The sequence below is a fragment of the Cinclus cinclus genome, chromosome 3 (assembly GCF_963662255.1).
Source record: "Cinclus cinclus chromosome 3, bCinCin1.1, whole genome shotgun sequence".
Classification (NCBI taxonomy): Eukaryota; Metazoa; Chordata; class Aves; order Passeriformes; family Cinclidae; genus Cinclus; species Cinclus cinclus.
The window spans coordinates 52286055-52312879 of record NC_085048.1 but is presented as its reverse complement, the minus strand read 5'-3'; the positions used below and the strand labels follow the sequence as shown (position 1 = coordinate 52312879).

General features: G+C 39.0%; 1 protein-coding gene across 2 annotated transcripts in view; it reads left to right on the top strand.

Moving 5' to 3' along the window:
* The first annotated feature begins 11590 nt into the window (after positions 1-11590).
* ECHDC1 (ethylmalonyl-CoA decarboxylase 1) overlaps positions 11591-26825 on the top strand; it is a 30292-nt gene continuing 15057 nt past the window's right edge. The window contains exons 1-4 of one of the 2 annotated variants that reach the window (XM_062488797.1): positions 11591-12362; positions 17266-17408; positions 22024-22076; positions 23974-24054. In XM_062488797.1, coding sequence (XP_062344781.1) covers positions 12143-12362; positions 17266-17408; positions 22024-22076; positions 23974-24054 — 497 coding nt within the window. In that variant the 5' untranslated portion in view covers positions 11591-12142. Of the gene's footprint in view, positions 12363-16519; positions 17409-22023; positions 22077-23973; positions 24055-26825 lie in introns of those variants that run through there. The other variant, XM_062488796.1, reaches the window with a different exon arrangement.

The following is a 26825-nucleotide window of genomic DNA, read 5'->3' as shown; positions in this document are numbered from 1 at the left end:
TTTCATGTTACAGCTACTGATAATAACTGGAACTGCTCTTCCAGAAGCTCTAATGTTCTGGGAGGCAAGAAGGAATGTTGTTTGGCAGGCAGAGTGGGCCTGATTCAACCAACTGCTTATGTGTCACTGAAATCAATGGTGCTATATAGGGGCTTAATTGCTTTGCTGAATCCAGGCCAAAGAGACAAAAAGCAAGATGGTTGAGCTTCAAAGCTTTGATATATGTCTTAAATCTTGAACACTTACATCCTTTATCAATATTATGATTCTCCCCAATAATTCACAGTTGTTCAGAAAAGTTTCAAAGGAAACACGTGCCTTACTTTTTGGCCCTGACTTAGCAAGCATTTTGGTGTATCATCTTTCATGCAGATGGTGCCATTTTCTTAAGAACAGAAGACACATGTGAAGTGCCACAACAGGCTGTTTTTGCAGGTCAGAACTGTATTTAATATCTACAGAATTTAAGCATTCCTACCAAGGTTATACAACTGCTAGAGACATCTGGACCTAATACTGAAATGTTCCTATTGCAATCTGTGTGTGCGTGAATATTCTTGTGCCAAAATACTTACTTAAAACTGTCTTTAAAAGAAAGAACAACAAGTTCAAAGAGTTATATTTTTTCAGTTGTTTTTCTTTCAATAACAAACACACCTCAGACAAATAAAAATTAACAGTTTCGATACCAATGTTGAAATAATGGTCTTACTCACTGGTTAGTCAGTATCCATGAAGAATGACTGCATTTGCCCTAATTAATGCCCCATTTTCAGGAAAGGCTTTAATTAACATCTGACATTTAAGCAGCACTACAATGTGGTGTGCAATTACCACCTGGCCTACTTCAGTGTGATTCAAATGCTCTTGGAGGAAAAGATGCTTTTTTTTCCCCTGAAAGTTTTACAGAATGGAATAGCAAGAGAGACCTAAGGAAATCAAGGAAAGAAAGCAAGATCTTTGAAGAAATTTAAGGTAGAGTTTTCCAGTACAATTAGCTCATCTCAGTGGCTGGCTTCCCTCTCAAAAGAGGGGAACCCACTAATGAGCCTCTCAGCTTTGCCCTGAGCCATGTATTTCTAACCCACTTCCTCTCCCCAAATTGGCAAAGCCTGAGTGCCATTGGGAGAGTCAGAACTAAAAATACAACTGAGCCATTTGATAATGCAATGCTGCTAAAACAGGATGATCTTCCTCCTCTAGTTTCCTCCATTTTCATTCCCCTGCTTTGTGTCCCTTAGGCTCCACCAGCAGCAAGCCAAGATGGTTCAGTTCCTTAGCCCTGCAATCAAATGAGAAATTAGTAGCTGTGCTAAAACAGTTTCCTGACAGTTTGGTGAGCTCAGCTGGCTCACCCTTGGTTCTCACACCCAGGAAGGAGAAGAAAGAAGTGTGTGACCACCACCTCCCAGTGGAAGTGGGGTGATATTTTGTCTTGTGAAATCAGATCTTATCCTGTGTAGGGTGGTATACCACACAGAAACATGTTTTTGTACTGTGCATATTTTCTACCAGAAAATTTGTGTCTAATCAAATGAAAGTGTTGGTGAAGTGAAAGGTGAGAGCATGTGGCAGGGACCTGATGGCCGTTTTGGCTGGACTGAGGCCAATCTTCCTGCAGTGAGCTGTAACCAGAGAGAGGACTTTGCAGAGTAAGAACATAGTTTACCCTACCTGTTCAAGTTATATGGCATGGAAACATGGAATGGTTTGAAGGCTGGAAAAGGCCTTCAAGTCCATCGTCATACACTAATTTATACACTTAAGTAGCTAATGTTTAAATACCCAGTATTTGCTGGGTCACTGAGTGTGAGCAAGCACCAAGCTGTGGCCATGCTGAACTTCTCTCCTGCTCTCCGGCCCGATGAATATTTCATTATGCTGTATCAAGAGAAACAGTTTTTGACAAGGGGGCCAGGGCTCCTTTCCCTCAGCTTCCCAAGAATACACCACAGCCTCCTGATCAGAGCACCTTCCCCAGAGAAATGAGCTGGTCTCCTTAGGCAGAAGATGACATGGGTGACACTTCCCATGCTGTGCTACAGAGGCAGATGTTTCTTTACCTCATCTTCCAGCCATGCTTTGCTGGAGCTCAGAATCAGCTCTGCAGGAGGAGATCCTTAAACAATATGGATAAAGAACATAAAATCAACACATTGTGATAGGATGAGTACAGAGCTACCTGTGAAGAACTGAGCCCTTTGCAGACACATTCAGTGACTGAATATTGTGTGAGAAATAATACACTGGCAACTTAGGTGCACGAAGTGGAGGATGGGCTGACATACGATAAGGTTGCAGTTCTGAGGTACTCATGATGATTGTCCTGTCTCCAGCCAGTCCCTGCCTAACAAAATCAAACCAAAATGTAACTTGGCATGTGGGGCTACATTTAGAAAGCTGCAGCAGCTCTGGGGTATTTCAGATATCTGCAGTGAGGACAGAAGAGACAGCTGGAGTGGAAGTCTTGTTAGCTAACCTGATATAAATTGTCTCTTCCCATGAATCACAGCTGTCAGGCACCAATGGGATTTGGGAGCCTCTAGGGTGAGGCTGTGAGGAGAAACTGAATATCATGATTTTGGATCCAGAAATCTATATTTTAGAAGTATTTCAGAAATTTAGGAATAGAATGCATGTGTCTACATTTTTCTGCAGGTCTAGTCTTTGGAGTATATGTTTATACCATCCTTTGGCCTGCCACACTTCCACACAGAGCTGATGATATATGCCTCCTGAAAATTACAGTCAATATACCCTTTATGGACTGACTGTGGGGTTATGTGTTGGTTAGTATTCAATAATTCCTGAGATCTAAGCCCAGATCTGTCGTCTATTTGTTCCATTGCTGTGAAAGGAGTTCATAAAAATAGCACCCGGGAGCTCTGTATCTATTGGAATTCAATATTTCAGTCTGGCAGCCTTGAAACCAAGAGTGAAGCATTGCTCTTTTAGCCAGGACATCATCACCAGCTTCTGGGTTGGCGATGGGGAATGGGCACATTCTATATAATTCAGGTCATGACCTGACTCTCCTAGGTCAGTACTGCTTCAGCAAGAGTAAGCAACTTTGAAGGATTGTACATTTTTTTCCTCCTTATTCTTTATTATTATACAGTCAAAAATTCAGGGGACTAGTCACCATCCTGCTGAAAGTTACAGCCTGTCTGGTCTTTAATGTCTGTTTTCGAAGATGATCTCGTTCACCTCTTCATTTTCCTACAGCCCTCATTCTTCTCTCTGAGTGCATCCTAGTCTTTTCATCATATCCTATATGACGCAAGGCAATAAAACCAAAAATGAGGCAAACTGGTTTATGGATCTGCCGGTCCAGTTTGTGCTACTTCCACCAAGCGCTGCTAGGTGGCAATATGTTACCTGGAAAACCACGAGCTTCCAGCCGCCGTCGCCCTCCTCTGCTTCTGACCGAGCTGGGACGTGCCTGGGCATCGCTCCGCTGCGAAAGAGAACGAGCCCTTGGAGCTGGACCTGGTGAGAGATGCTTCATTAACACAGGTCTTTACTGAGGTTTTCCAGACACAACTGCAATGCTGAATCCTATTGGAAAAATTCTTTGTGAACCTAAAAGCAAAAATACGAGGCAAGCCCGCTTGTTGCAGAGTGCTGTAAGAAGAAAATGGATCCTTCTATTGTATAAAGATAGCACTCCCTGGGACTGGGCTATTTTGTATTCCCGATTCTCTGAACAATACAAAGTTGAAAGTATCTGTTCAGCGTGAAAGGCTTTTGTTTTTCTACAGAAATTATTATTTTAAATCCCCTACATGTTCAATCACATTTTTTAATGAACTAGGCCAACTTTGGAAGACTCATATTGACAGTTGGGTTGAAAAACAGTTTTAATTAAGGTGGAGAAGATATATTTCCAGATAAATGTTTCAACCATGCAAGAAATACTTGAAATTGAGACATCTTGTGTATGTGTCTCAACAAGGACACAGAAAGACTAGCTCGTATTTGCATATTGTTCTGAATATGCAAAGTACTTGGTGATCTTCATTGAAACCATTTATTTCCCTTGATCTGGCTGCTGGCGAAACCGGGGGTAGGGCTGTGTGTGACAGTGCCATTTTATGCCAGGCTCAACTTTACACAATTGCAGTTTGATGCCAGCGTAGTCTCAGCACTTTGGCTCAGCTGCCAGAGCTGGGTACAGGTGAGCGGTACCGGGAGCCGGGGAGGCACAGCGGCCAGCTGAAAGAGCTCCCACTCAGGCTGACAGGTAAAATTGATGGATGTGACAGTGGGGAGCCCAAGTGTCTCCTTGTGGCGAAGGGGACAGAGAGCTAACATCTCACCCGCCTGCTGCGCAACACCAGGCACAGCAAGCGGGGCTCCCGGAGCTCCAGGCTGGAACCTCCCGGCAGCGGTTCGTATCCAACCCGGAGCCACCTGAGGCGAGACCTTGTCCTGAGCCAGCGGAGAAATGAGGATTTTTAATTGCCCTAACTTGGATAGAAACACAGGGCTTGGTTTCTAGAGATAGAGGCGATCGGTGCAGAAAACAACAATAATGACGACTTGCTTACGCACTATTCAGCAACCTTGAAGCTGACAAGTAACGTCTGCTTCAAAATTGCTTAAATTCAGACAGATTTCTCGATGCTTGGGGTCCATCTCTCTACGGGTGTGGTATGTGGCATATCTCCTGCCGGCCCCAAGTCAGTCCCCAGCTCCCGGGGCTCGCAAGGCTTTAAATCCCCTTTGCTCGGCGCGGGGCTGCCCCGGCACCGCTGCTCCCGAGGCGCGGACAGGCGGCTGCAGGCCCGGCCCGGAGGCCGCGGCAGCGGTTCCCGGCGGGGCCCTTTCCCCGCAGCACCGCCCGCCTCCGCCGCTCCGCCGGGGCCAGGTCAGTTCCCGGCCGCGGGGCTCCGCTGCCCCGGCCGTCTGCGACCCTCGGGGGGAAGAGGGGCCTCTGCGGGAGAACGGGGCTGCCGAGGCGGCGCGGGGCCCCGAGCAGCGTCTGAGGGCGAGGCGTCCCGGTGTGTGCCCGCGAGGCCTCGGGCTGCCCGGGGCAGAGGTGAGGTGGCCTCACCGGTGCTGGAGGGGTCGGCGGTGCTTCTGCATGGCCCTGACACCTCGGGTCTCGCTTTGGAAACAGCCGGTCACAGGCTGCGGCCCTGCTCGGCACTGAGCCCTGCCTTGACGGTTGATCTAACATAAGTCATTTTGAAAGAAAGAAAGAAAACAGTTGCAGAAAAGCATCTCTAGGTCAGACCACGTTCAACAGAGAACTGGTCGGGATTTTGGCATCTCAGGTTAGCAGCAAGAAATGTCTGCTGGGGTAGTAGCTTCCACTGCTTGGTCCCTTGAGTCTTCACATTCTTCCCAGGGTGATACCGTGCAGGGAGGTTGCCATTGCTTCCCGAATTTCAGGGTGTGGAGCCAAGGAAGCAGGTGACAGGCAGTCATGTTGTGGTGCTGCTAATTCCCAGTGCTGTTACGTGGGGACAGGAAAATCGTGGCCAGTTCAGACCTCGGTGTATGGTTTTTGGTGTTGCTGTCAGCAGGAGCATTTATGGGTGGTGGTGGTGGTAAGGAGAGAATAGTAAAGGACAGTGAATTAAGTGGAATTCAGAATACTTCTTGACTACAGAAGTTACAGTTTTCAAGACAACCATTAGGAAAGCATCAGTATTTGCAGCTACAGCTAAAACTGAATCCATGCTTTTATGGTTAAGGACTTGGTGACTGAAAGGCAAATGGTTGTGAGTTGGTTGTGGTTGTTTCCATTCCTTTGAAGTTCTGCATCTGCTCTTCTTAAAGATCTCTGAAACACACCTAGTGGACAGCGAACTTAAAAGAGTTTTCTACCACTATTATAAAAGCGCCTATGATGACAGGTGTGAAGAGAACCTCTTTGAATCAAAGCATTAAAAAATAATGGGCCCAAGTGCTTTCTGCAGAAGATAACAGATTCTTGTCCTCTGCTGTGAAACTAAAAATCTTTTACTCACCATGGGACCAAAATCAAATGTTTGTAAGTAGTGTTTTCTATATTTATAGAACGGCTTTCTTTGTCAGCTGTTTTACATCCTTAAATATAATTATTTTTCTGTGGGCATCAGTATGTTTATTTGTGATTTGTTTACTATTCTTCAAAATAATTAAAATGTGATTAAAAGAGAATGTAATTGCTTAGGGATAGAAAGACAATTCATATCTAAACTCTAGCCTACAGGGATCATTGAAAAATACAAAACTAAACAAAGAACAATTAGTTTGGAAAGCCATAGCTTGCTATGCCCAGAAATGGGCTGCTCAGAAACAATGAAAATAACATGGGGAAAAAAAAAAAAGGAGATAAAAGCAGAAATGAAGTGTAAATGGTCAGCCATCTTAAAACTGAAACTACAGACAGGAGCTTTTTTGTTTATTTTTTTACTTACTGTATTAAAAGGTTTTTCTTTCCCCCAGTAAATTTTTATTTCCCATGTATGTTATTACATGCTTTTTCAGTCAGTTAATTTTGACGTGTTCCCGCTTCTTGTTCTCTCAGCTTCTGGATGAATAAACTTTGTTTCTAATGCTGATATCTAGAAAGTAGGAGGCCCAAATATTTTGTTCACTCAATAGTAATACACAGGCTAAAAATATTGTCCTTTAAAATACCAGCTACTTTTGAAGCCTATTTTTAGACGGGTCATAAAGCTTTTAAAGTAACTTGCTGAACTGGAGGGACTGTTGATCCCATCTAATTTGTCTATGGTGCAGGTAGCAGAGAGAATGTACTAAAAATTAGAACAGGGCTCAGTAAGTTTGAGAGCCATGACATTTTGAGAAAGGCATGAAGGATCAGTCCTCTTGCTGGGGAGGCAGAATCTCCTCAGCTGCCCAGCTTTGTTTGGTTTCTGTATTTGCAAATTATGTTTTCTCAATAGGTTTTATGCTGCTGATCCCTTAGCATGCTTATGATCTGCTCACTGCTTGCTTTCAGCAGTGAGAAAGCCAACTGGAGAAGAGGCTGCCCTCAGCTTGCTTCATGTGGTAATTATTAGAGTAGGAGAACCTGTTGGATAAGATATTTAAATTAACTTAATCTAACCCACGCATCAAGGAAGGAAAGTAGAGGGATGGGTGAGTGGATGAGGTAGGTGGAGGGTTTTGTAACCTTCAGGGGTTCCAGAGGGTGGTGACAAGCAACTGGCAGCAGAGGAGTCCTGAGTGTGAGTCCTCTCTTCTACACCTTTCTTGTGTCTGAAGACAGGGTCCAGTGACTCCTCTTCGCAGTGAGACCAAGCTGGCCTTCTTTTGTTTTTTGAATCTCTTCTCTTTGTCCAACACCAGATTTTATTTTCTTTTTTCAATTCCCCATAATCACCCATCAGCCCGTTGTCCAGGGTTACAGTCAGTTGTTATTTTCACTCATTTTCAACCCACTTTTTGGGTTTTTTTTGCACATATGGGCTATTTTAATGCTTTGTTTCTCCATCACTGCCTTTTCATCTGCTTTCATGTAATAGGGTCAGTTGTGCCAGCCCTCAGCACTGGGCCACCCCTTGCTTTCCATTAATTGGCTGCTGCAGGAACTTGATGAAGCATCTGCCAGTTATGGTCACTGCTCCCTAGTACATGTGAATGCCTTCTAAAGTGACTGGTAAGACATCCACATGTGGTTGAATTGTGAATCATCTGATAATCATCCTCAGTTCACATTTTGTAACTCTACTTTCTTGTCTTTGCACTTCTGTGCATGTCGCTGAAATTGGTGCTGCCAGAGATCTCCATCAAATCAGGTTCTCTTGTTCTTGACCAAGTGCCTTTGATGCATTTGGCATTGTCACAAAAGTGCCTTTTTAATTGTTTTTTAAATGACATTTGAATATTTTCTCCCCCCTGAGATTTATTTTGTGTATTTTGTCTGTTGAATCTCTTTATTTCTGCTATGTTTAATCTCACTATACCTTCATCCAAACCCAGAAATTCAGTTGATGGGGGACTTTTTCCAGCATCTATATCTGCACATCACACCTGTCACATCCTGCCCCAGATGAAAGGGCATGGTTATTTCCCTGATGTATTGAAAATACATCTCTGCATCTTTCCCCCCCCCCCCCCCCCCCCAGTTTCTTTTTCCTTGACTTGTGTTAATAATTCAGTCACCATTTTTCAACTGGAATTTTCCTTGCTCATGTATTTAAACTTGCTGTTTTAACTTGCTTTGTAGTGTAGCGTTTCTTGTTTGAGCATACAGCTCCTAAGATGCAGTCCTCTGGTTTGCCTTAGTTCTACTACCCTTTCTGCTAGAAAGTTGCTACCTACAGCCCTTTCCTTGTTTTGGCCAGGTATCTTTATGTTCAGTGACAGTTGCAGCTGGCAGCATTGCTGGAGGTTGCTGTTTGATACATAATGTCTGACAAGAAAAATTTGGATCGCAACACAGTAGCGATAAGTCACAAGGGCAAAAACACTTGTTCAAGACTTAATAATTTCCCAAAGAATCTACTCAGGGACTATTGATGTAGGTGTTATGCCTGTTTAATTATTTGCGTTATTACTGTTTTATTAACATGGTGAGGTCTGAATTTCACCTGGACGATTGCCAGAAGCTGTGAGAAGGCCTCTGATAACCTGCATGCCCAAAAATACATAGGTTATGAGTGCCTGCATGTAGATACATGTGCTGCTCTTGCATAATGTGTGTCAGTCCTTTGTACTGAAGTGCTGGCATTCGATGTGTTTATATTAACCCACAGTCTGCTACCCCACAGGCAAGGGTGTTGCAAAATCACTTGAGTGCCAACTGGGATTTAAACTGTTCTTTTATGTTAGAGGTGTAATAACTGTAATGAACAGCTATTGATGTCCATACTGTTGGCTTTTCTCTTAGTTGTCACCAGTGATATATAAAGCTGTAGCACTTAAAACATATGCAAAATGCTAATTGACCGATGTTATTCCTTTATTTTCACGTTCTGGGGTGTTTTGTTTGTTTTTTTTCTTTGTCATTGTAGGAAGTGTGCATAAACTGCCTTTGCTACAGATGCTAATGGGTATAGCATGTTGCCCTTTTTAAATTAGACTATAGCTATTTCTGTAAGTATGTATAAATAGCTATGATTATGTTAAACCGAAAATCTGAAAATTATAGTGTTAATAAATATCTCTTGGTTGGTCCTACAACATCATGTTATTGCAACATCTTTCTTTCACTGCTTCAATTCAAAATACTGAAATAAGCAATCACAGTCATGCAGTGGATTGTAAGTGCTCTGTACTGATTGAAATTTTGGATGTTGTTTGTCAGATATCAGCGAAAATCCCTTTAGAGTGAGTGAGCTCTAGCTTTTCCTATCATGGTTTTCCTGAGTGGTTAGCTCAGACAGACTGCACTGTTAAAATAATATTTTTTAAAATTAAAAAATAGTACTGGGCACTGACTGGTACTGTAGGAGAAGGTTGTAAGGAAAATAATTCAAATATTTTACCTTGCATTGAGTCATTAATCATGAGTCATGATCAGCAGGCAGAGTTGTCCAATTTGTTTTCTAATCCCGCACTTGCTGCTGTTCTTTATTACCATAGTGATAATATTAAAGTGCTGTTAATGCATATAACCACGCACTTGAAAATGACAGACTTTTTTTCCATTGGAATAAAATTTCCATATCTTAACTCTGTTTTGCTCGGTATATTTCTTGTCATGAGAAATTCAGAAGTGTATAAAAGTCATGTTTTTAAAAAGTTTAAGTCATCAAGTGGTTAAGTTAGCAGAACAGCCTTTTCTTTCCTCTTCTCTTTGCTTTCAGGACAGTCATTGGGGCTTCCAAGAGAATTCCTGCTAGTCTGTTTTTGTATGAGAATCGGGGATACTTTGTAATCATTAAAAATTGGGAACTGATTGTTCAAAGTACACTTTACAAGGAAAGGCTGCACTCCCCATGTATTTCATGTTTGTTCTCTCCTGAGCAAAAAGTAGTAGCTGGATGGAAAGTTTTATTGCACTAATATATACTGAGGAATGACTACTGAGGTTTTAGAGAAAAGGGAAGGCTGAGAGCCCAAATATAAAAAGAATCAATTAGGAGAAATGAGCTTTAGAAACCCATTTTCACTCTTTAAATAAATTTTAAAAAGCTCTGAAAGGAGGTAGCTGAAGTGTTGTAAATATTAGAATGTGCATAGATGGAGAGTGTTTGGGTGCAGCAGCGGTCAGGGAATGTTTTGTATAAAGTAATGAATCGTGTATTAAATTAGATTTTAAACTTGATTAAATTTTGTAATTAGATTTATTCATTTACACTTTGGGAAAGCTTATCATAACAGTTTAAAGCCTTGTTTGTCAACAGATGTTAAAAATAATTAGTTTACATTTTCTTGTGTAGATGATTTTATAATGCACAGATTTGTGTAAGCCTAGTTTCTTTGTGTTGAGCTTGTGAGATCCTGTTGTATTGGTGGGTGCAATTTGGCAGGAGAGGTGCAAATCTACTGACACAGATGGCTCTTCACAGATGCTTGGTATTGCTGTATGTTCCTTCACATCCGTAGTGTGGTTGCTCTGCAAACTCCTCTTCCCTTGGAATGAGGACTATACCTGCACCAACGGAAGCATTTTCAAATTTAGTGACAAGATAAGTGTTCGCCTAACAGGGCTGTTCAGTTGTTTCATTAGGAGCTAATTGTGTTTGGTTTTTAATGTGCATTTACTTGATCATGTGTAAATAATAAAGGTTTTCAAAAATGTTGAGTCTGTAAACTGTAAGATACCATTAACAGAGCATACAATATAGCTGTCACCAAATTCTGCCTCAGTGAATTTGTGTTCTGAGTTCATCTTAGAAAAACTCCAACAGCTGCTTGCCAATTTTGAAAGTATCTTGTTTCTTCCAAATATGATTCAGAAACAAAGAATGTCTTTTCCTAGTTATGAAAAAAATGGGCATCTGCCATGTCTTCTGAATGGCCAAGCCCATTAAAAAGTAGGTTGGGGCAAAGGCAGGACTACTCAATCAAATTGCAAAATAACAAGTGCTTTTTTTTTTTTTTTTCTCCTATGGGAGTTCTTTTGATTCCCATTTTGATTGGTTTCTAAGATGACTTTATTTTCAGATCAGCTGTTCCCTGTTCTGGCTTTACTCAGTTTCTTTCAAGTCACTTGTAAATCACTTTCTGCAGTAGACCCATTTCCAAAGTAAATAAATTAAGGCAGAGATGCAGATCAAGTGTAATATATGATAATTACTTTCTTGTTATTTCCTGATGTACAGTCATACACTGTATATATATGTCTGTAGATCAGGAACATGCACATATTTCCACATGTAGAGTGGAAATACCAGAGGAATAAGTCATAGGTATACTGCTACACAGAAATAGTTTACAAGTATTATTACCTGTATAAAAGGCAAGTATGGTGCTCAATCCATAATTGTGTTGCACACTTCTCATCCTTTGGAGCACTGCACAGATTCTGTGCCCAAATGAGATCAAGTGCTACTGGGATGCCTGGGAAAAGCACATAGCAATCAGGAGCTAGGGCAGACTAATTAGTTTTAAGATGGAGCATGACAACTGTGTTAATGGAATTAGGTGATGGGGAACAGACTTTGATATAAGAACGATCTTCAGTTCTTAATTTTAAAGTTCCTCAAGTATTTCTCTTGGGAAGGTCTTGCTCTAATAGTTGCTTACAGAAAAGCAGGACATCCAGGTCTTGAAAGCTGTGGGATGTGATAGGATTCTTCCTCCCTTTTAGTGGTGGCATTTGGGGCCCCGGTGGTTTTTTTAGAGGGAAGAGTGAGGAAGGGTTAGAAGATTCGTACAGAGTAAATAGATCTAGTGGAATACATAAGAGTCTTACTATAGTTTTTGACCCTCTTTTGTATTCTGTAGGCAAATATTTTTTTTTGGTGAATTTTATGAAGCATTTTAAAAGGTGCTAATATCTGTTTTAACTACTAAAATCACTCCATAAAACTTCTGGTAACTTTATGGGGATAAATTCAAACAAAGAATTTTGCAAATATAGTTTGCAGTGATTTCTGTCAACTGTTATGATTGTATCACCTTTATATTAGTCTCTGCTGTTATACTTCCCTTTTTTTCAGAGGACTGAAGTGGATTTCAAAGGAAATGTCCTGATTTTTTTTTTTCCCCCTCACTCCATGTATTTCCAGAAATGGCCCTTGCTCTGTGGAAGAACTTACTTCAGGCTTCAAGGAAAAGGATACTGCAACAAAGAAGGTTGTCACTGTATAATGGTGCTCATGGCTATGAGGAAGAATTGATAAAGAAGAAACTTGAGCAGTTTTCTGGTGGATCCATCAACCTTTCCAAAGAAGACAATGGCATTGGAATACTTACTTTGAATAACCCAAAACTAATGAATGCGTTTACAGGTATTAATTAGTTGATAGGATTGCTGGTTGGTTTTGGTTTTTCTCTTGTTCAGTTACCTGTTTTCACATTTTGCCTGAAGGAAGTGAAACACTCTGCCTTACCATGCCTTAATTAAAAGAATAAATGTCTAAGTTTTATTCAGATGTGCAGCAAATGTGTCCAGTGTTTTGTATAGTAACTTTACTATAGATGTCACAAGAATCTAAGAAATTCTCAATGACCCAGGGACTGTCTTGCAGAATGTGCTTCTCCCCGTGTTGTTTGTGTTAGCGCAATTCTGCCCCTGAGCTCTTTCTTGCATCTCCTCATTTTGTCATCACTGCTCTGGAAATATGGAAGGCATTTTTTTCTCTTTTGCAGATGATGTAGAAAGAAAGACTGTGTTTACTTCTTGTTTCTTTATTTCTTCCCTGTACATCAAACTTCTGTAGTTTGGTCTTTCCCACTCAACCCAGACTGGCTTCCGTTTGTTCATTTGCCTTATATCTTAAATATCAGTGACTGGTTAATTAAAGATCAGATGAGCTGGATATTCTCAGCTGTTGCAGGTCAGTGATCTATTTAATATGCTTTTACACTAAAGAATACTTAGCTATGAAAACCAAGTGCCCTATTTTATTAATCTTGTATTATGAGAGGCTTTTGTTCTCAGAGTATATTTGCTGTCTCTTCTTAATTATCTAGATTCCAATTTATGCCACTCTCTTCAGATACGAGTGACAGGTTCAGGGTGTGAATCTGCCCCAGCTGGAGCTGTGCATAAGCCTTTACTGTAAGAATGTTTTTATCTGTTAATGTTTTGAAGTGGATACATTTGCATCATCTTGCCAATTTCTTTGTTGCTGTTCTGTCTTCCTGCCCAGTTCTCACTGTTCCTTTGCTATGAGCAAACATTTTGCAGCACATTAGCAAAGTGTACCCTTTACATGCAGAATGTCAATCAATTCTTTCCACTACAGATTGTTAGCTGAAATGAACCTAAGAGAGCAGCAGCAGTGGTGGTAATGCACCTAGATATTTCTGCATTCTCTTTTGTTTTGCTTAAAAAACTCATGTATAAAATCATTACCTAACTTAAGAAGTTGTAGCTAGAAGATGTTAGCATAGAGGTTGTCCTTCTGCATGCCTCCCTGTCGGCATACGTGCTGTTATACAATCATAATTACATTGTTGTTTCTCCTTTTTCCACAGATTGGTTTCTATTTTTGACAGAACTGTGCAATATGCACTTTGTAGACTGTGTGCTTTTAGCTTATTTGTTGTGCAAGTTGAAAGGGGCATGAGAAATGAGCTGTAACAGCAAAAGGAGAAAGCAGACTGGGTTTTTCTCCTCTTTGAAGATCAGGAGTAATAAAAATCAAATTGTTAAACCAAATTTTCATAGAAACTTGCAAATATGTTCTCTGTTTTCCATGTGCTTGACAGGAGGGGCTCAGAAGTGATTGGTGTCTATGCTGAGCAGGTGCAGCTGCCATTTAGGCAACTGATTGCTGTTCTTTGCCTATACAGTGTTCTGTGTAATGTTAATGTGCTGAAATCATATTGCACATCTGGAGTCAAGCAGACATTAGCAGACATTTTCTCTCTAGCTCAGTTAGTTGTCTGTAAAATAATCTCTCCTCTCCTTGCAGGACTGCTGTGAAAATAACTTATTAGTGTATGTCAATTAGATGGTCTAGTACCATAGAGGAGCTACAAAATCTACTGAGGAAATTAATAGCCCTGTCTTTGTTGTGGATCCTCATTAGCATGTAATAAATGAGCTGTGGGATCAGGCAGTTCTGTTTTACAGCAGTGTGTAAAGCCCTGTAGAGAGCTGTACTCCATTTTGCTAGGCAATAGCCAAAAAACATTGCTCTGGAAAATCTTACTGTCAGTTCAAGAGATGTTGCTTCTTTGTGCTGTACACCTCTGCTAGAGACTTGTTTTTATGGGAGGGAGAGTAGAAGCAAAATCAGGCTGGCCCCTTCGCTGCTGCACTGAATGGTATGACATCTTAATTTATACTGATCTTAATTGCATTTTTAACATTATTGTTTGTAAAATGCAGTTGCTGAGAAACCACAGGGAGCTTAATCCTTTGCCTTCCACTGTGTATCAAATAATACTGTTCAAGGGGCAAGATGGGGCATGCTACCCCTGAATTGCCTCAGCAGAACCTCATTGATTTCATCAGCCAGAGCCTTTAGATACAGCTACTTCCCCATGAAATTCTGTTGCTTTTGTGTCTCAGAACTTCTGAATAGTGGTAGATGTGAATTTATATATCCACACATGCTCCCTCTAGAAAGCTGCAAAACATTATTAAACTGTTGAGGGAAATTCTATTTTCCAGGCATTTACTTTACACAGCAGTTTTTTTATCTCAAAGGAATTATGTTTATTCTAAGCTTGAGCAACTCATGAAATCCAATACAGAACAAAATTGTTGGGAAATTGCTAAGGGGCGATATGGAGATTGTTATGCCTTTTTTTTTCTCTTCTTAATTGGAATCTGATTTGGATTCTGAATTGGAATCTGAATTGGAATCTGAATCACCTGTTTGAAATGGTCTCTCTGGAAACAAATGCTAATAAGGTTGGTTTAGGCCTGGTAGAACCAATTTCAGCTACCCAATCTTTCACTGAACTAAACTTGAATGTAGTTTAAAAGAGAAGAAAGCCAGCCTGTAGCAATTAGAAAATAATGATGATGATTTTTATTTTCTATCATTTACTTGAAAACATATATTCTCAGATTATAGTTAAGATGCAAACAAATTATTATTTATTATTAATTCTATAAAGAGCATGAACTTAGTTTTATCAAATACTGAAAAACTAGGGTTGGCAGAATGAGGATTTGCTTTAGTGTTGTGTCCTCTTCATTATATAGAACATCAGGAACTATATATTTTGGTAAAATAATAGTTCAGCATTGTCAGGAATGGAAAAGAGCCTCTCGCAGGAGGATAGAACAGGCTCTGGCCAGTGTCTCTTGTACCCTGCTATTGCATGCAACAGACTCTCATGGATCCTGTATTTTTTCTGCTTAACTGGATTTTTGGCTTGGAATACTCTGTGGAAAGACTCTTCAGTACCTCACTGCCTTGTCTACTAAAAGAACCACAAACAGTGGTTCTGCTGTACTTGGCTCTAGCAAAGCTTGGATGCCAGTCCAAATACCTTTCTGTTAACAAGACTTAAGAAGGTAGATATGCAATAAGTAAAATCCACAGGGTTAATGCACACCTGTTTGAACAGCAGCATTTCCAAAACATTGAAAAGTTATTGAGTGTACCATCAGGAAAAACATTCAAGTGAAGACCCACAAAAATTGCATCCAGGCCTAGTTCTCCTCAGTATTTTCATTCCTGGCTTGGATGATGAAATAGAAGGTGAACTGCTGAAATTGTCAGATAACCCCACATTAAGAGAGCTTGCAAGAATATTTTTTGGAGTAGAGGAGAAGCATTCAGTGATCTTGATTAGCTGCTACAAAGAGCTCAAGATCAACAGGGTGAAATTACTGAATTTCAGTAATTTCAGAAAGCAAATGTAATGTGCCACATAGAAAATCATGACGAAGTTATAAATACAGAAGGGAAAGCAACTGGCAGAACTGCTGGGATTTTTAAAAGGATCATAGTATGGACTTGACAGTGGGTAAAAAAACCAACCCATTGCTATTCCGGTATGTAATACGTAATGTCCACTTAATTATTGACCCTCTGGGACACATTGTCAAACTGTTTCATTTCAGTGGCTGAGACCAAGCCTAAGGGGTAAGTGCTTGACTGAGTGTTCACTCTTGATGTGGTACTGGGTAGCTTACTTCATAATGAACTGTAAGGGAAAAAAAACAAACCAGGAGAAAAGCATAAATGTCCCATGGATTGGCTGCTAATGGGAAATTTCAGAAGATGATGAGTCCTGTGCATGCAGGCATAGTGTTAGAAAAGCAACACTGCTGGCAGAGGACAGAGTCCTTGAGAGTATTAATTGAAAGCACATTTCTATCTGAAGAATGTAGGCCTGTCCATCTAAATTCTTGTCAAAGAAGGGTAAAGCTGAGAGTATCATCAGTCTGTATGTATCCTGGTTTCTGAAATTAGTTTCTGTAAATGTTTTCTCTTAAGTATATAACTGGACAGAGTCATAGGCATTCAGAGAGGAAGAGCTTTAAATTAATGCAGGGACATTCCATTGCTGTGGAAGATGCTGCTGTCTAGGGTGACCTCTAGAAACAGGTTTGTAGAGTTCCATGTCAGGAAAAGTACTTAAGCAAATGCAATATTTATGTTTTATGGTGAATTGGCTGTTTAAACAAGAAATAGAAGGTACTATATGATGATACATTTTATGAAAAGAGTCTTTTTAGAAAAGAACCTTTATTAACATTGACTAGTTGTGCCTCAAGCCCACCAGGGACATGATTCTTTTCTATTCTTTGCCAATTGTGTGAGCAGGGAGGAATGTCAGTAACTTGAAAATGACTAGTTGGACAGATCTGGATGGATACATATAAATTCATCTGTCCTTAAGGTATGCAATTGCAAGCAGAAATAAATCAGGTAGAGGGATTTTGTTTGGTTTTTGTTTGTTTGGTTGGTTGGTTTTTGCTTTTGTTTGGGTTTTTTTGTTGGTTTTTCGGGTGGTTTTTTTGTTTGTTTTGGGGTTTTTTTGAGTGTAACACAAATATCCTTCATACAGAATATCCTTTGGAATTTTGGGAAGTGTATTCTTGGAGATCTAATTTATGTCGGCGATTGTGTGCAGGATTTAAGGTTAAACTTTTCCTTGTGATTTTAAGACCATCACTTATTAACTTTAACTTGGTTTTGCTGGTGGAAAATGTAACAAAAAACATGAAGGTGATAATAATTTCCCATAGAAAATTTTGTTTCTCCCCTCTTGTGGCAGGTACTATGATGGTAGAACTCCTGGAGAGGGTTACTGAACTGGAAAACTGGAAGGATGGCAAAGGTCTTATAATCCATGGTGCAGGAAACACTTTTTGCTCAGGATCTGATTTGAATGTTGTCAAAGAAATATCCAACTCCCAGGCAAGTATTAATACACACTGTTGTTTTGGAGAAAAATTAGTTTTTTGAGATTCTTTTTAGACAGAGGTGTTGCACTGCACTTCTGCTGCAATTTTACATGCCAGTCACAGAATGGAGCTTTAATGGTCAAAAAAATGCTGTCAGGCCCTTCAAGCCATTATTTAAGTGTTATTGTGATTCATAACTCTTAAATTCCTACACTTTATGTTCTTTTTAGCTTTTTCTTTTAAAAATGTCATTTCAGTTTTTCACAACAGTATATGGTGAATTCACACATCAGATAGGCTGTGGTTCTGTAGTTTGACCTTTAGAAGCAGATAAAAGTAATAATTTTTCATATTCTAAAGTTAAAGAAGAAAGAAATTTAAGTAGCATGGCTGCTATTACAGATAGGTTCCTATTTTATCAAAACTGCTTGGACCTGCATGAAATGGAAGAACAGTTGCAATTCTTGTGCTGTACTTGAGTCTTGTGAATCTTGTGTGTAACTCTGAAGATGTTGGGGTTTGATGGCAATTTTTTGCTCATGTCACCCATTGGAACAACATTCACATGTGCTACAGTTCTTTCTGTGGATTGGTTAGTGGACTTGGCAAGGTGTGAAATAGGACTTTGCCAGCTGCTGGGCAATAGGGTCTTTCTGTGCTGCTCTTACACCTGGTAGTTGTGATAAGTGCCAATCCTGGTGCTTTTCTGTGGCCACTTCAAGTTTCAGGATTTAACCACATAAATTAAACATTTAACTGGCCCTTCCAGTATGAACATCAACACAAAAACCGGTTAATCTGATATTTGTCTTTAGTGATGATTTTTTTTTCTGTTGATGAAATTAACTATCATAAACCCCACAATGTCTTAGATTTTATTTCTGGCCTTATAAAATAAAAAGGACAGTCCTGTTTTCAAAGGGTATAGGACACTTTGTTTCCTTTTTGGAACACCATGAGAGATGCTTTTCTTAATATAGAAATGTCATGCTTTATATATATAAATGGATTTGGGGGATGTTTTCATCTGGATATTTTATAAGAACTGGTAATTTTAAAAATATAGATGTGTATGTGATTTTTTTTTTTTTGTAAATTGATTTTTTTTTTTGTCTGTAATTCTTAACTTCTTTGTGCATTATACCAACAGAAAAGGAGCTGAAGCCAAGCTAGGTCGATTATTTTCTTATTTGCAGTCTAGGCTTCAGAGTTCTTCATTCAGTAAATCTCAGTGATTCTACTTCCATACATTTCGTATTCTCTCTGTATGCATATACAAATTACTTGGAGCCATTGCAGTCGCAGAGAGGGCTCTTTCAAGGATTAGGTTTGATAAGATATACTGGGCAGAATGAAATGTATACATGCCAGTTATAACTTTGTTGAGAGTTTTCTGCACAGAATCTAGATCTTATGATAGGAGTGAAATTAAAGCCTAAGAGTCACCAGAAATGCACCAAGAATAGTTAAACATAGTTGCTTTTCTATTTCCTTTGGAGAGTTCAAGCTATTTATCTGTTACTGAGAGTTTGTTTATAATAGCTCCTAAACCATTCACTTTGGTGAGATTTAATAGTCTGTATTAAATAAAGCTTTACTAGAATATGGGATAGCATTTGCTGTTCTTCAGTCTTACAGAACTCTTCTCTAACTTGATGCAGATAAGCATGTTTTGTCTGGTTTCAGGTTAAGTTTTCTGTCCACAGGCATCTTCAAGGCAAAAAAAAAAAATGTGAATAGCTTCATGCCTGAATTGGTATGTCTTTCACAGTATCACAGAATATTCTGAGTTGGAAGGGACCCACAGGGATGATAGATTCCAACTTTTAAGTGAATGAATTGAACCCACAACCTTGTTGTTATTAGCACCATGCTCAAACAACAGAGCTGTCCTTTATATATTTTTTCAAGGCTGCTTTAGCCCATAGCTTTTAGTAATTGCAGAAAAAACTTTTATTTTTTCCAACCAGTTGGTTGAGGGAGGACTGTATTTTTCATAATTTTTGGTACAGTTTGCTTTTCCCTGTGGTCCAGAATAGGCAGAATAATGGCCAAGAATGCTGAAGGATTTTCTTGCCCCCTAGTGGCTTTTTGTCCTCCTCTTCCACTTAATTATTTTCCTCTTTCTTTGTCCACCTTCTTCCATGTTCAGTTGTTCCTAACTCTGAAGCAAACCTAGGTCTTCTGTCTGTTTTTCTTTTCTGAGTGCTAACATTACATAACCAAATCACGGAAGGTTAATGAATTTAAATTAAAAAGCATTTTTCCTTCTGTTTTTGTAAGGCTTTGTAAGATGTTCCTAGAGCGAGAACCTCATTTTGGAGTGAGGCTTGAGAAGTTGCCTAGCTGAAAAGCAAGAATACTTCTTGAAACAACAACTTGGAGGAAGGAGCACAAAGGATAATTTTGCTTTCCTTGGTCCCTGTCTAGAAGCCCTAGGACAGAGGTTCCCAAGCATAAGCTGTGGAGGGAGGACTTTGGAGCAGTTGGAGATAATCTGGAAATATTGTTCTATCTGTAGTGAAAATGGATTCAAAGCTCTTGCAGTAAAAAGAGCCAGCATTACAGTTTTCTATTTTATGAAGGTGACTTTCTTCTTCCCTGCCTCTCCTAAGCCCACTCCAAGCTATTAATCCTTCTCTTCCATATGTAGTGTGTTTTGCTGCATTTTACCTCCCTTTCTGTTAGTTACATATCTTCTTACTTCAAGGACAGTATTAGATATTATTTTTCTTTTTTAGTGTTTTCTGTGCAGACACTTTCCTGGGATGCACAGTAATCTCTCTACCACCTAAGAGAATGAGTACCTTTTGTCTGCTCAGACATAAATGCGTTTTTCAAGTTTATCTGTTCTGGAATGAATCTTTAATTACCATTTTGGATTTTGTCATTAATTGAGAAGGCTGATTTGAATGCAAGGATTCTGCTATGATAAAGTGAAAAATCATGTTCTCTGAAAAGCTTTTGTGCAGCTTCATCCTAACAGTTGTAATATGGGAATTGTGCAAGTCTGTGTCTGAGAACTAGTACCTTGTATGTTTGTGTGGGCTTTGAAGTTAGCTACTAAGGCAGCTATCATAAAGGGTTTGAATGCTCTTTAATTTGGAATGGAAATATTGCTACTCTTCTTAGGGGCTTTAGGAGATGGTTACAGTGATAACTAAAAGCCTCTTTATAAATCAACATGTGCTAAAATTTTCAAATAGCTCCTCAGTGAAGTAAAACTAAATACTCTGGTTTTTGTGTAGCAATTTTCATGGCACTCACATCTGCCAGAGATCTGTGCCTAAACATCATAATGCTGTCTTTGGGCAGAGTAGGTCTTGGGAATACATGACTAAATGGACAATAAATCACCTGAAATTGGCCTACTGTTATTTCAAGGTTCTGTTCCAAAGATGTACTGGAGACTTAATGCATATATTTTCTTTCCCTGAGGTATGAGTCAGAGGATTTTAATTCAGGCAGATTCTCTAACTTGCCAACTTCTGTAGAACTGTGTTTTAGAAATTAATAAGCTCTGGTAAAGAGATGTTTGGTTTGATTTGTTTAGCTTTTTTTAATTTATTATTTGAAAGATGTGCTGAAATTTTTACCTACTGTTTTTTTTTTTCTATGGCATCCAAACATAATTTTTTTTCTTTAATCTGGGATAAATAATATGTGTGATTCAGTTCAATATGTATATGAACATGGTGGTTCTGGATCATTTAGCCCAGTTATTTGTCAAGTTCTTGATTAATTCTAGATGACTGAGAAAGATGATAATAACAGGGAAGGCAGATAAATAATGATTTTGTCTCAGAATATTTTCTTATCCCCAAAGACTTGTGACTAAGACTTCCAGAGGTGTTGCCTTCTGTGTAATAACCTTTTGTTGCTGTTCCTGTTGTGAGTTGTTCTTGAATTCGTGTAGAAGGTGTAATGCCCTGCTGCCAAGTGTTCCACATTTTAACTACACCTTGTAGGAAGGAATAATTATTTGGAATACTTTAGTTCTTGTACTGGATTAGAAGGAAACAATTGTATATTTTTCACTGTTGATTGCCCGGAGATGTGAAATGTAAAGGATGAGAGAGATAAGAATCTTCTTTCTGGTTTGTTTTTTTATTTGTTTTGGTGTTTTGTGGTTTGGTGGTTTTTGTTTTGTTTTGATTTTTTTAGCTGAAATGATTTTAGCCCAAACAATAAAAGTTTAAATTGGTAAATTGTATCTAGTCTAAAACTTTATGGATTTGGGACAGTAGAAAATGTGTAGCAAACAATGGCTTTGTACAGAATGTAAAAACTCAGATTTATGGGTGTCCAACTTGAAGTGAGAAGAGGAAATTAAGAGGAAACACTAAAATTTCACAACAAAGAAATTCAGTATTGCAGTTACTTTAATGGTAGCTTAATTATAACTGAAATTTATAATAGTCAATTGAGTTCTGATTTATTTTTTAACCTGATTTATACTTTTTTGTTTGTGCATAGTGGGGTTGGGCTATAATTTTGGCAACATGAATCAGAGACAAAACCCAGCTGAAGTAAATATAAATAATGCTTATACCTGTCTACTCCATCTATGTATTTAATTGCTTCACATTAAGGTCACTTAACATTTTTTAATTTCCTATTCATTGTAGGATGGGATGTATATGTGCATGTTTATGCAAAACACCTTAACCAGACTTATGAGGTAATATATTTTACTTACCTGTTTATGAAGTAATTATAAGTATCAGAATGTATTTTGGCTAATTCTTTAACGAGATGTTTAAAGTTAAATACATAGTTTTATGTATGTAATTTTGAATCCCAGACCTTGTATTCACACATGTTAATCAGGTAGGTATTTATGGATTTAAATTAGACTTAACATTTTGCAACGAATAGACTTTCCACAGATTGGAACAGGAGAAAAAAAACAAAACTCTAGGCTTATATGTATAGAGCTGGGAGATACTCAGAGTTAAGGAAATCTAGGCCCTCAAATTTTCTGAAACTTGACCTCTCTACCTCAGTGGAAGTCAGTAGCTCTTAAATAACAAGCAGCAAAAGGTTATCTTTATTTGACATACTTATTTAATCTTCCCACTTCACAAGAGGAATGTAATCAGTTCTACCATCTGGTACTTCTGAAAAAAACACCCTTTCCTTTAGACTTAGGTTCCCTTAAGAAGTCACGTTTCTATTAAATCCATTTGTGGTAGAGTCTGTCTTTTCCTGCTCAGAGCTCTTTGAAGATGAATACTCTTTGTTTTCAAATAAACTATATGAGAAAATGTTATGAATTAACATTTTTTCTATAAAATTACCCAGGAAATTGGAGACATATTAGTAGTACTGTAAGGAATCCTCAGGATTGGAAGCCATTTGCATAAGCTGGTCTCCATAGAATCAAAATTGATGGGGCAAAGCTAAGAGGAAGAAGATGTGTGAAGATTAAGCCCCCACCTCAGGTGTGTAGACTTAGCATATCTTTAAGCCATGGTTCAGAGGGAGCACTGAGCTGCTGTGTGGGGACATCTGTTGTAGATGGGATTAGTCTCCCTCAGAGCTGAGGCTGACTGTGATCCTGAAGGAGGTACCTCAAATGGATTAGAGTGTGGATGTAGCCATCTTGGACCCACATCTTCTGGTTTCTCATAAAGCACAGGAAAAATGAGATTGCTGTCTTCCAGTGGGCTCACCTGTGCTACAGCTTGTAAGTGAACTTGGGCTGTAAGAAAGTGTTGGTGCTTCTGTTAAGAAGACATGTGGTTATTATTAGGATGCTGACTTCTGAATGTGGTTGGTAAACTGCTCAAAAAGCTAAATGTCTCTTTATAGTAAAAGATGAAACAGCTTTATTAGTGTGCAAATTCTGTGAATAACCAGCTGCCTTAATTTCTTAGGGAACTTGCCTTATCCTAAGTCACTGTTCGTTAGTATTCATTTCATGTCAGCAATGGGAAAACATACTCTTCCTTCCCTCTGTCCTTTGAATTACCTTGAACATAATTAAATACTTTGAACATGATTAAATACAACACCATCAAAGGGTACAGATTGCTGCTTTCCTCAAAAGGTTTTGTCTGCAAAACAAAGTTTTGTTGATGACTGAGACAGTATCACTGTTTGAAGAAGCTGTTGAAGCTGTCATAATAATCTCATTTACCATCTCAAATGGTAAATCTCATTAATTTTAGATAACCCAGCCCTTCAGTTGTTTGTGTCTCTTGCTGCTGCTTTCTGTGGTGCACTGGCTTAGAGTAGAATCTTGTCTCACGATCCTGTCACACCTTGCAGGTAGTCTTTTTAGGTATATTCTGTAGCAGTATTTTTCGTTACATATATTTTTTCAGTACATGATATTTATTTTTATTCCATTTACAGTATCTCTGTTGCTGTTTCATTTTGGGATTCTGTATCACTTATGCAGTAGTAATTTTGGCATAAGTGGAATTGGTATTGTGCTAATTGCTTACAAAAATGTAGTTACTTGAACAATATATTTTTCTCGACTTTTACTGTAGAAATGGTTTGGTTGAATTCTTTTGTAATTTCTGAAAGGCTATAGGGATGAATTTTGCTTACTGAAGTCTCTTGTGTAGGTTGCCTTTGATCAGTGTTGCACTAGTTCAAGGAAAAGCTTTTGGAGGAGGAGCAGAACTTACCACAGCATGTGATTTCAGGTAAGGCTAGTAAGTTTTGTAGCTGTTATGTTGGGTCAGTGATTTAATGATTGTCCAACTGAAATGTGAGAAGCTTGAGGTACTGCTTCTATCAGGAATCACATTCCTGGGTTCCAAGGCATTTTCAATGAGATTTTGTCATCAGACTTCAGGGGAAAAGTTGTGGTTCCTGCTAGATTATGTGTTTTGGGTAAAACAAGAGCAGTAAGGAACTTTAGCAACTGACTATGTTACACCACACCAAGTGGGTCCAATTCACCCCTGAGTGAGAGGTAGGAGGGTTGCAAAATTGTATATCTCCCTGTTTCTCTATGTGAATGTCATAAGTAAGAATAAATAAATAAACAAACAAATCTCTTCATTACTCTTGTATTTCTTGTTCAGGGTTTATTATTTGTAACTTGATTTTGTGCTGCACAGCTGTTGAAACAAGAGTTTGAAGTGCAGAGGAAAACAAATGAAGTTTTATCCCTGGTTTGTTTTGTTTGGTTTTTTTTCATGCAGGTGCAGGGATTTGCTAGCATGAAACCACTGGCGAAAAAAAAGAGGGCTTTAAATAAACAGGCAGAACAGGAATGGAAAGACACTAAAGTAATAAAATATCACTTTATATAAACCATTGCTAATGTGCAAACAGGCTACAGATGTAACAGGATAAGCACAGTGGGCAGCATCTCTGAAAATTAGGAACTTTTAGTGACATTTTCATCTAAGAAAAGGAAATGTGCTCTTGAAGAGGGCCTTAGTGCCTGAAGTGGGAAAGGAATTGCCCTGAACAAGCTGAAAGAAGGTACATTCAAAAGTAAAATAAACTAGAACATCATGGTGCTGTTCCAGGCATCAGGAACAGCCTTTGGGTAGAGAAGATGGTATCTGCATTGTCTGAGCCCCTTGGAAGCAGTCTTCCTTTGCTTTGAAAGTAGATGTAGCTGGATCTTTCTTCATATCTGCTCGGCACACAGTGAGCTGAAGCCCCAGCTGTGATGTGAGTCCAGGCTGTGTTACAAATGCCTGGGAAACAGCAGAAAGGCTCAGTGTTTGACAGCTGCAGTGCTGGCAGGAGAATGCACCTGGGAGATTCAGCAGACCTTTCTGTATCTGTGAGCCTGTCGACAGAAAGTGTTTCTTGTTATCTCCAAATAGCCATTTAGGGAATGGGAATATAATGAAATGGAAATCTTTTCTCTACTTACACTCCAGCTATGCTGTTTTGACATGGTATGTAATTATAGACATTATCAAGTAGCTCTTATTTGCATGAATTGAGCAGCTGCAATTCCTCTCATGCATTGCCATAATTTTCATAATAACTACAGCTGTTGATCCATCTTCCATTACTTTCTACACACCCATGCAGTGCAACTAAATAACAGCAATTCAGGAGCAGCAAATGGGGCTTAATTAATAACAGCAACAAGACAGAGAAACATACTCTGTGCTATTATTGCTCTTGAATTTGAGAATTTTAATACTGGTGAACAAAATACAGGGGTTTTTTTGAGTGCTATAGGGAGATAGTGGTGCAATAGGTATTCTGTCCTCAGTCACTAGGTGACAAAAGATGAACTTGAGACAGGAATCAGAGACTTGTTTTCTTCCTTGAATAAACTGTTTGGACATTTTATTTTTTAAAAGCAAAATGAGTTTGATGTGGTTGCTTTTAATTCTGCAATTTCAAATACAGTTCTGTTTCTCACAGTCTGTTTAAGCTACCAAACTACTTGCTTTTGGCCTGAAATATTTTCTTATTTTTATCTCTGCCACTTTGTGCTACATCAACTGTACTGATATAATTTGAGCAACTCACTTGAACCTAAATTACCTAGGTACTTCTGAAATGTGGTCTGGCAGCATGATGCACATCTCTACTAGAGTAGACGCATGTACAAATCCAGTTTAAAATACCTGAGGTGGTTTAAGATGTTGCTGATACATTCTTCCTGTAGCAGTTCTTGTGGCTAATTGTTTCACTCTGTTTAAAGCTCACTCATTTTAAAACGGATCAGGGGAGGCTTGTGTGAACTTTGACACATTTATTGCTGACATAAGGACGATGATGAAAAGTGAAAGCACCTTATGTCAGTCCATCTTTAATCTGGAGGAAGAGGTCTTCTCAAAATCTTCTTCAGTGTTAGTTGTTTTATCTGTTGTTGCAGTATGACTCTTCAGAAAAGCAGCATCCTTATAGCGATCATAAGCATGTTACTGGGGAAAAAAAGTCAGACCAGTCCCAACAAGGGCAAGGTAATTAATTTCCCTTCAGACTTTTTCTGATCTGAAAATTGGAAAGAAAGCTTCTAACACTATAATTGTTTATCTCAATTGTTTCTGCAAAACCGAGTAATGTAAGAAGGTGCAAGTATGAAACTTTCTCAGACAGCTGAGCATTTTAGTAATATCTTCAAGAAATACTGACTTTTTTTTCAGCGTGCCACAGTGGAGCACGTGAAGGTAGTTCGTGTTTTCTGCTGCCAAATGTTAATGTATTTTACAGCTCTGCATGACACTGCAGCCATTTCAGTGAGTGCAGAAGTGAATGTGATGCTGGATTTAGTGATGGAATTTTACAAATAATTCAAGTACCCTTCTTTAGGTTCCTTTGTGCAGAAACTTGAAGTGTATCTTGTGCTTACATAGTGTGTGAAGGTAAGGAGAGCAGATTTGGCAGGATTGGTTGAAGACTTTGGACAGAAAAACGGGTATGATAATGGATTGTTGGGCAGTGGATTGTTGGGCAATAAGGTGACATTATGGGGTAGAGACAGTTGGTA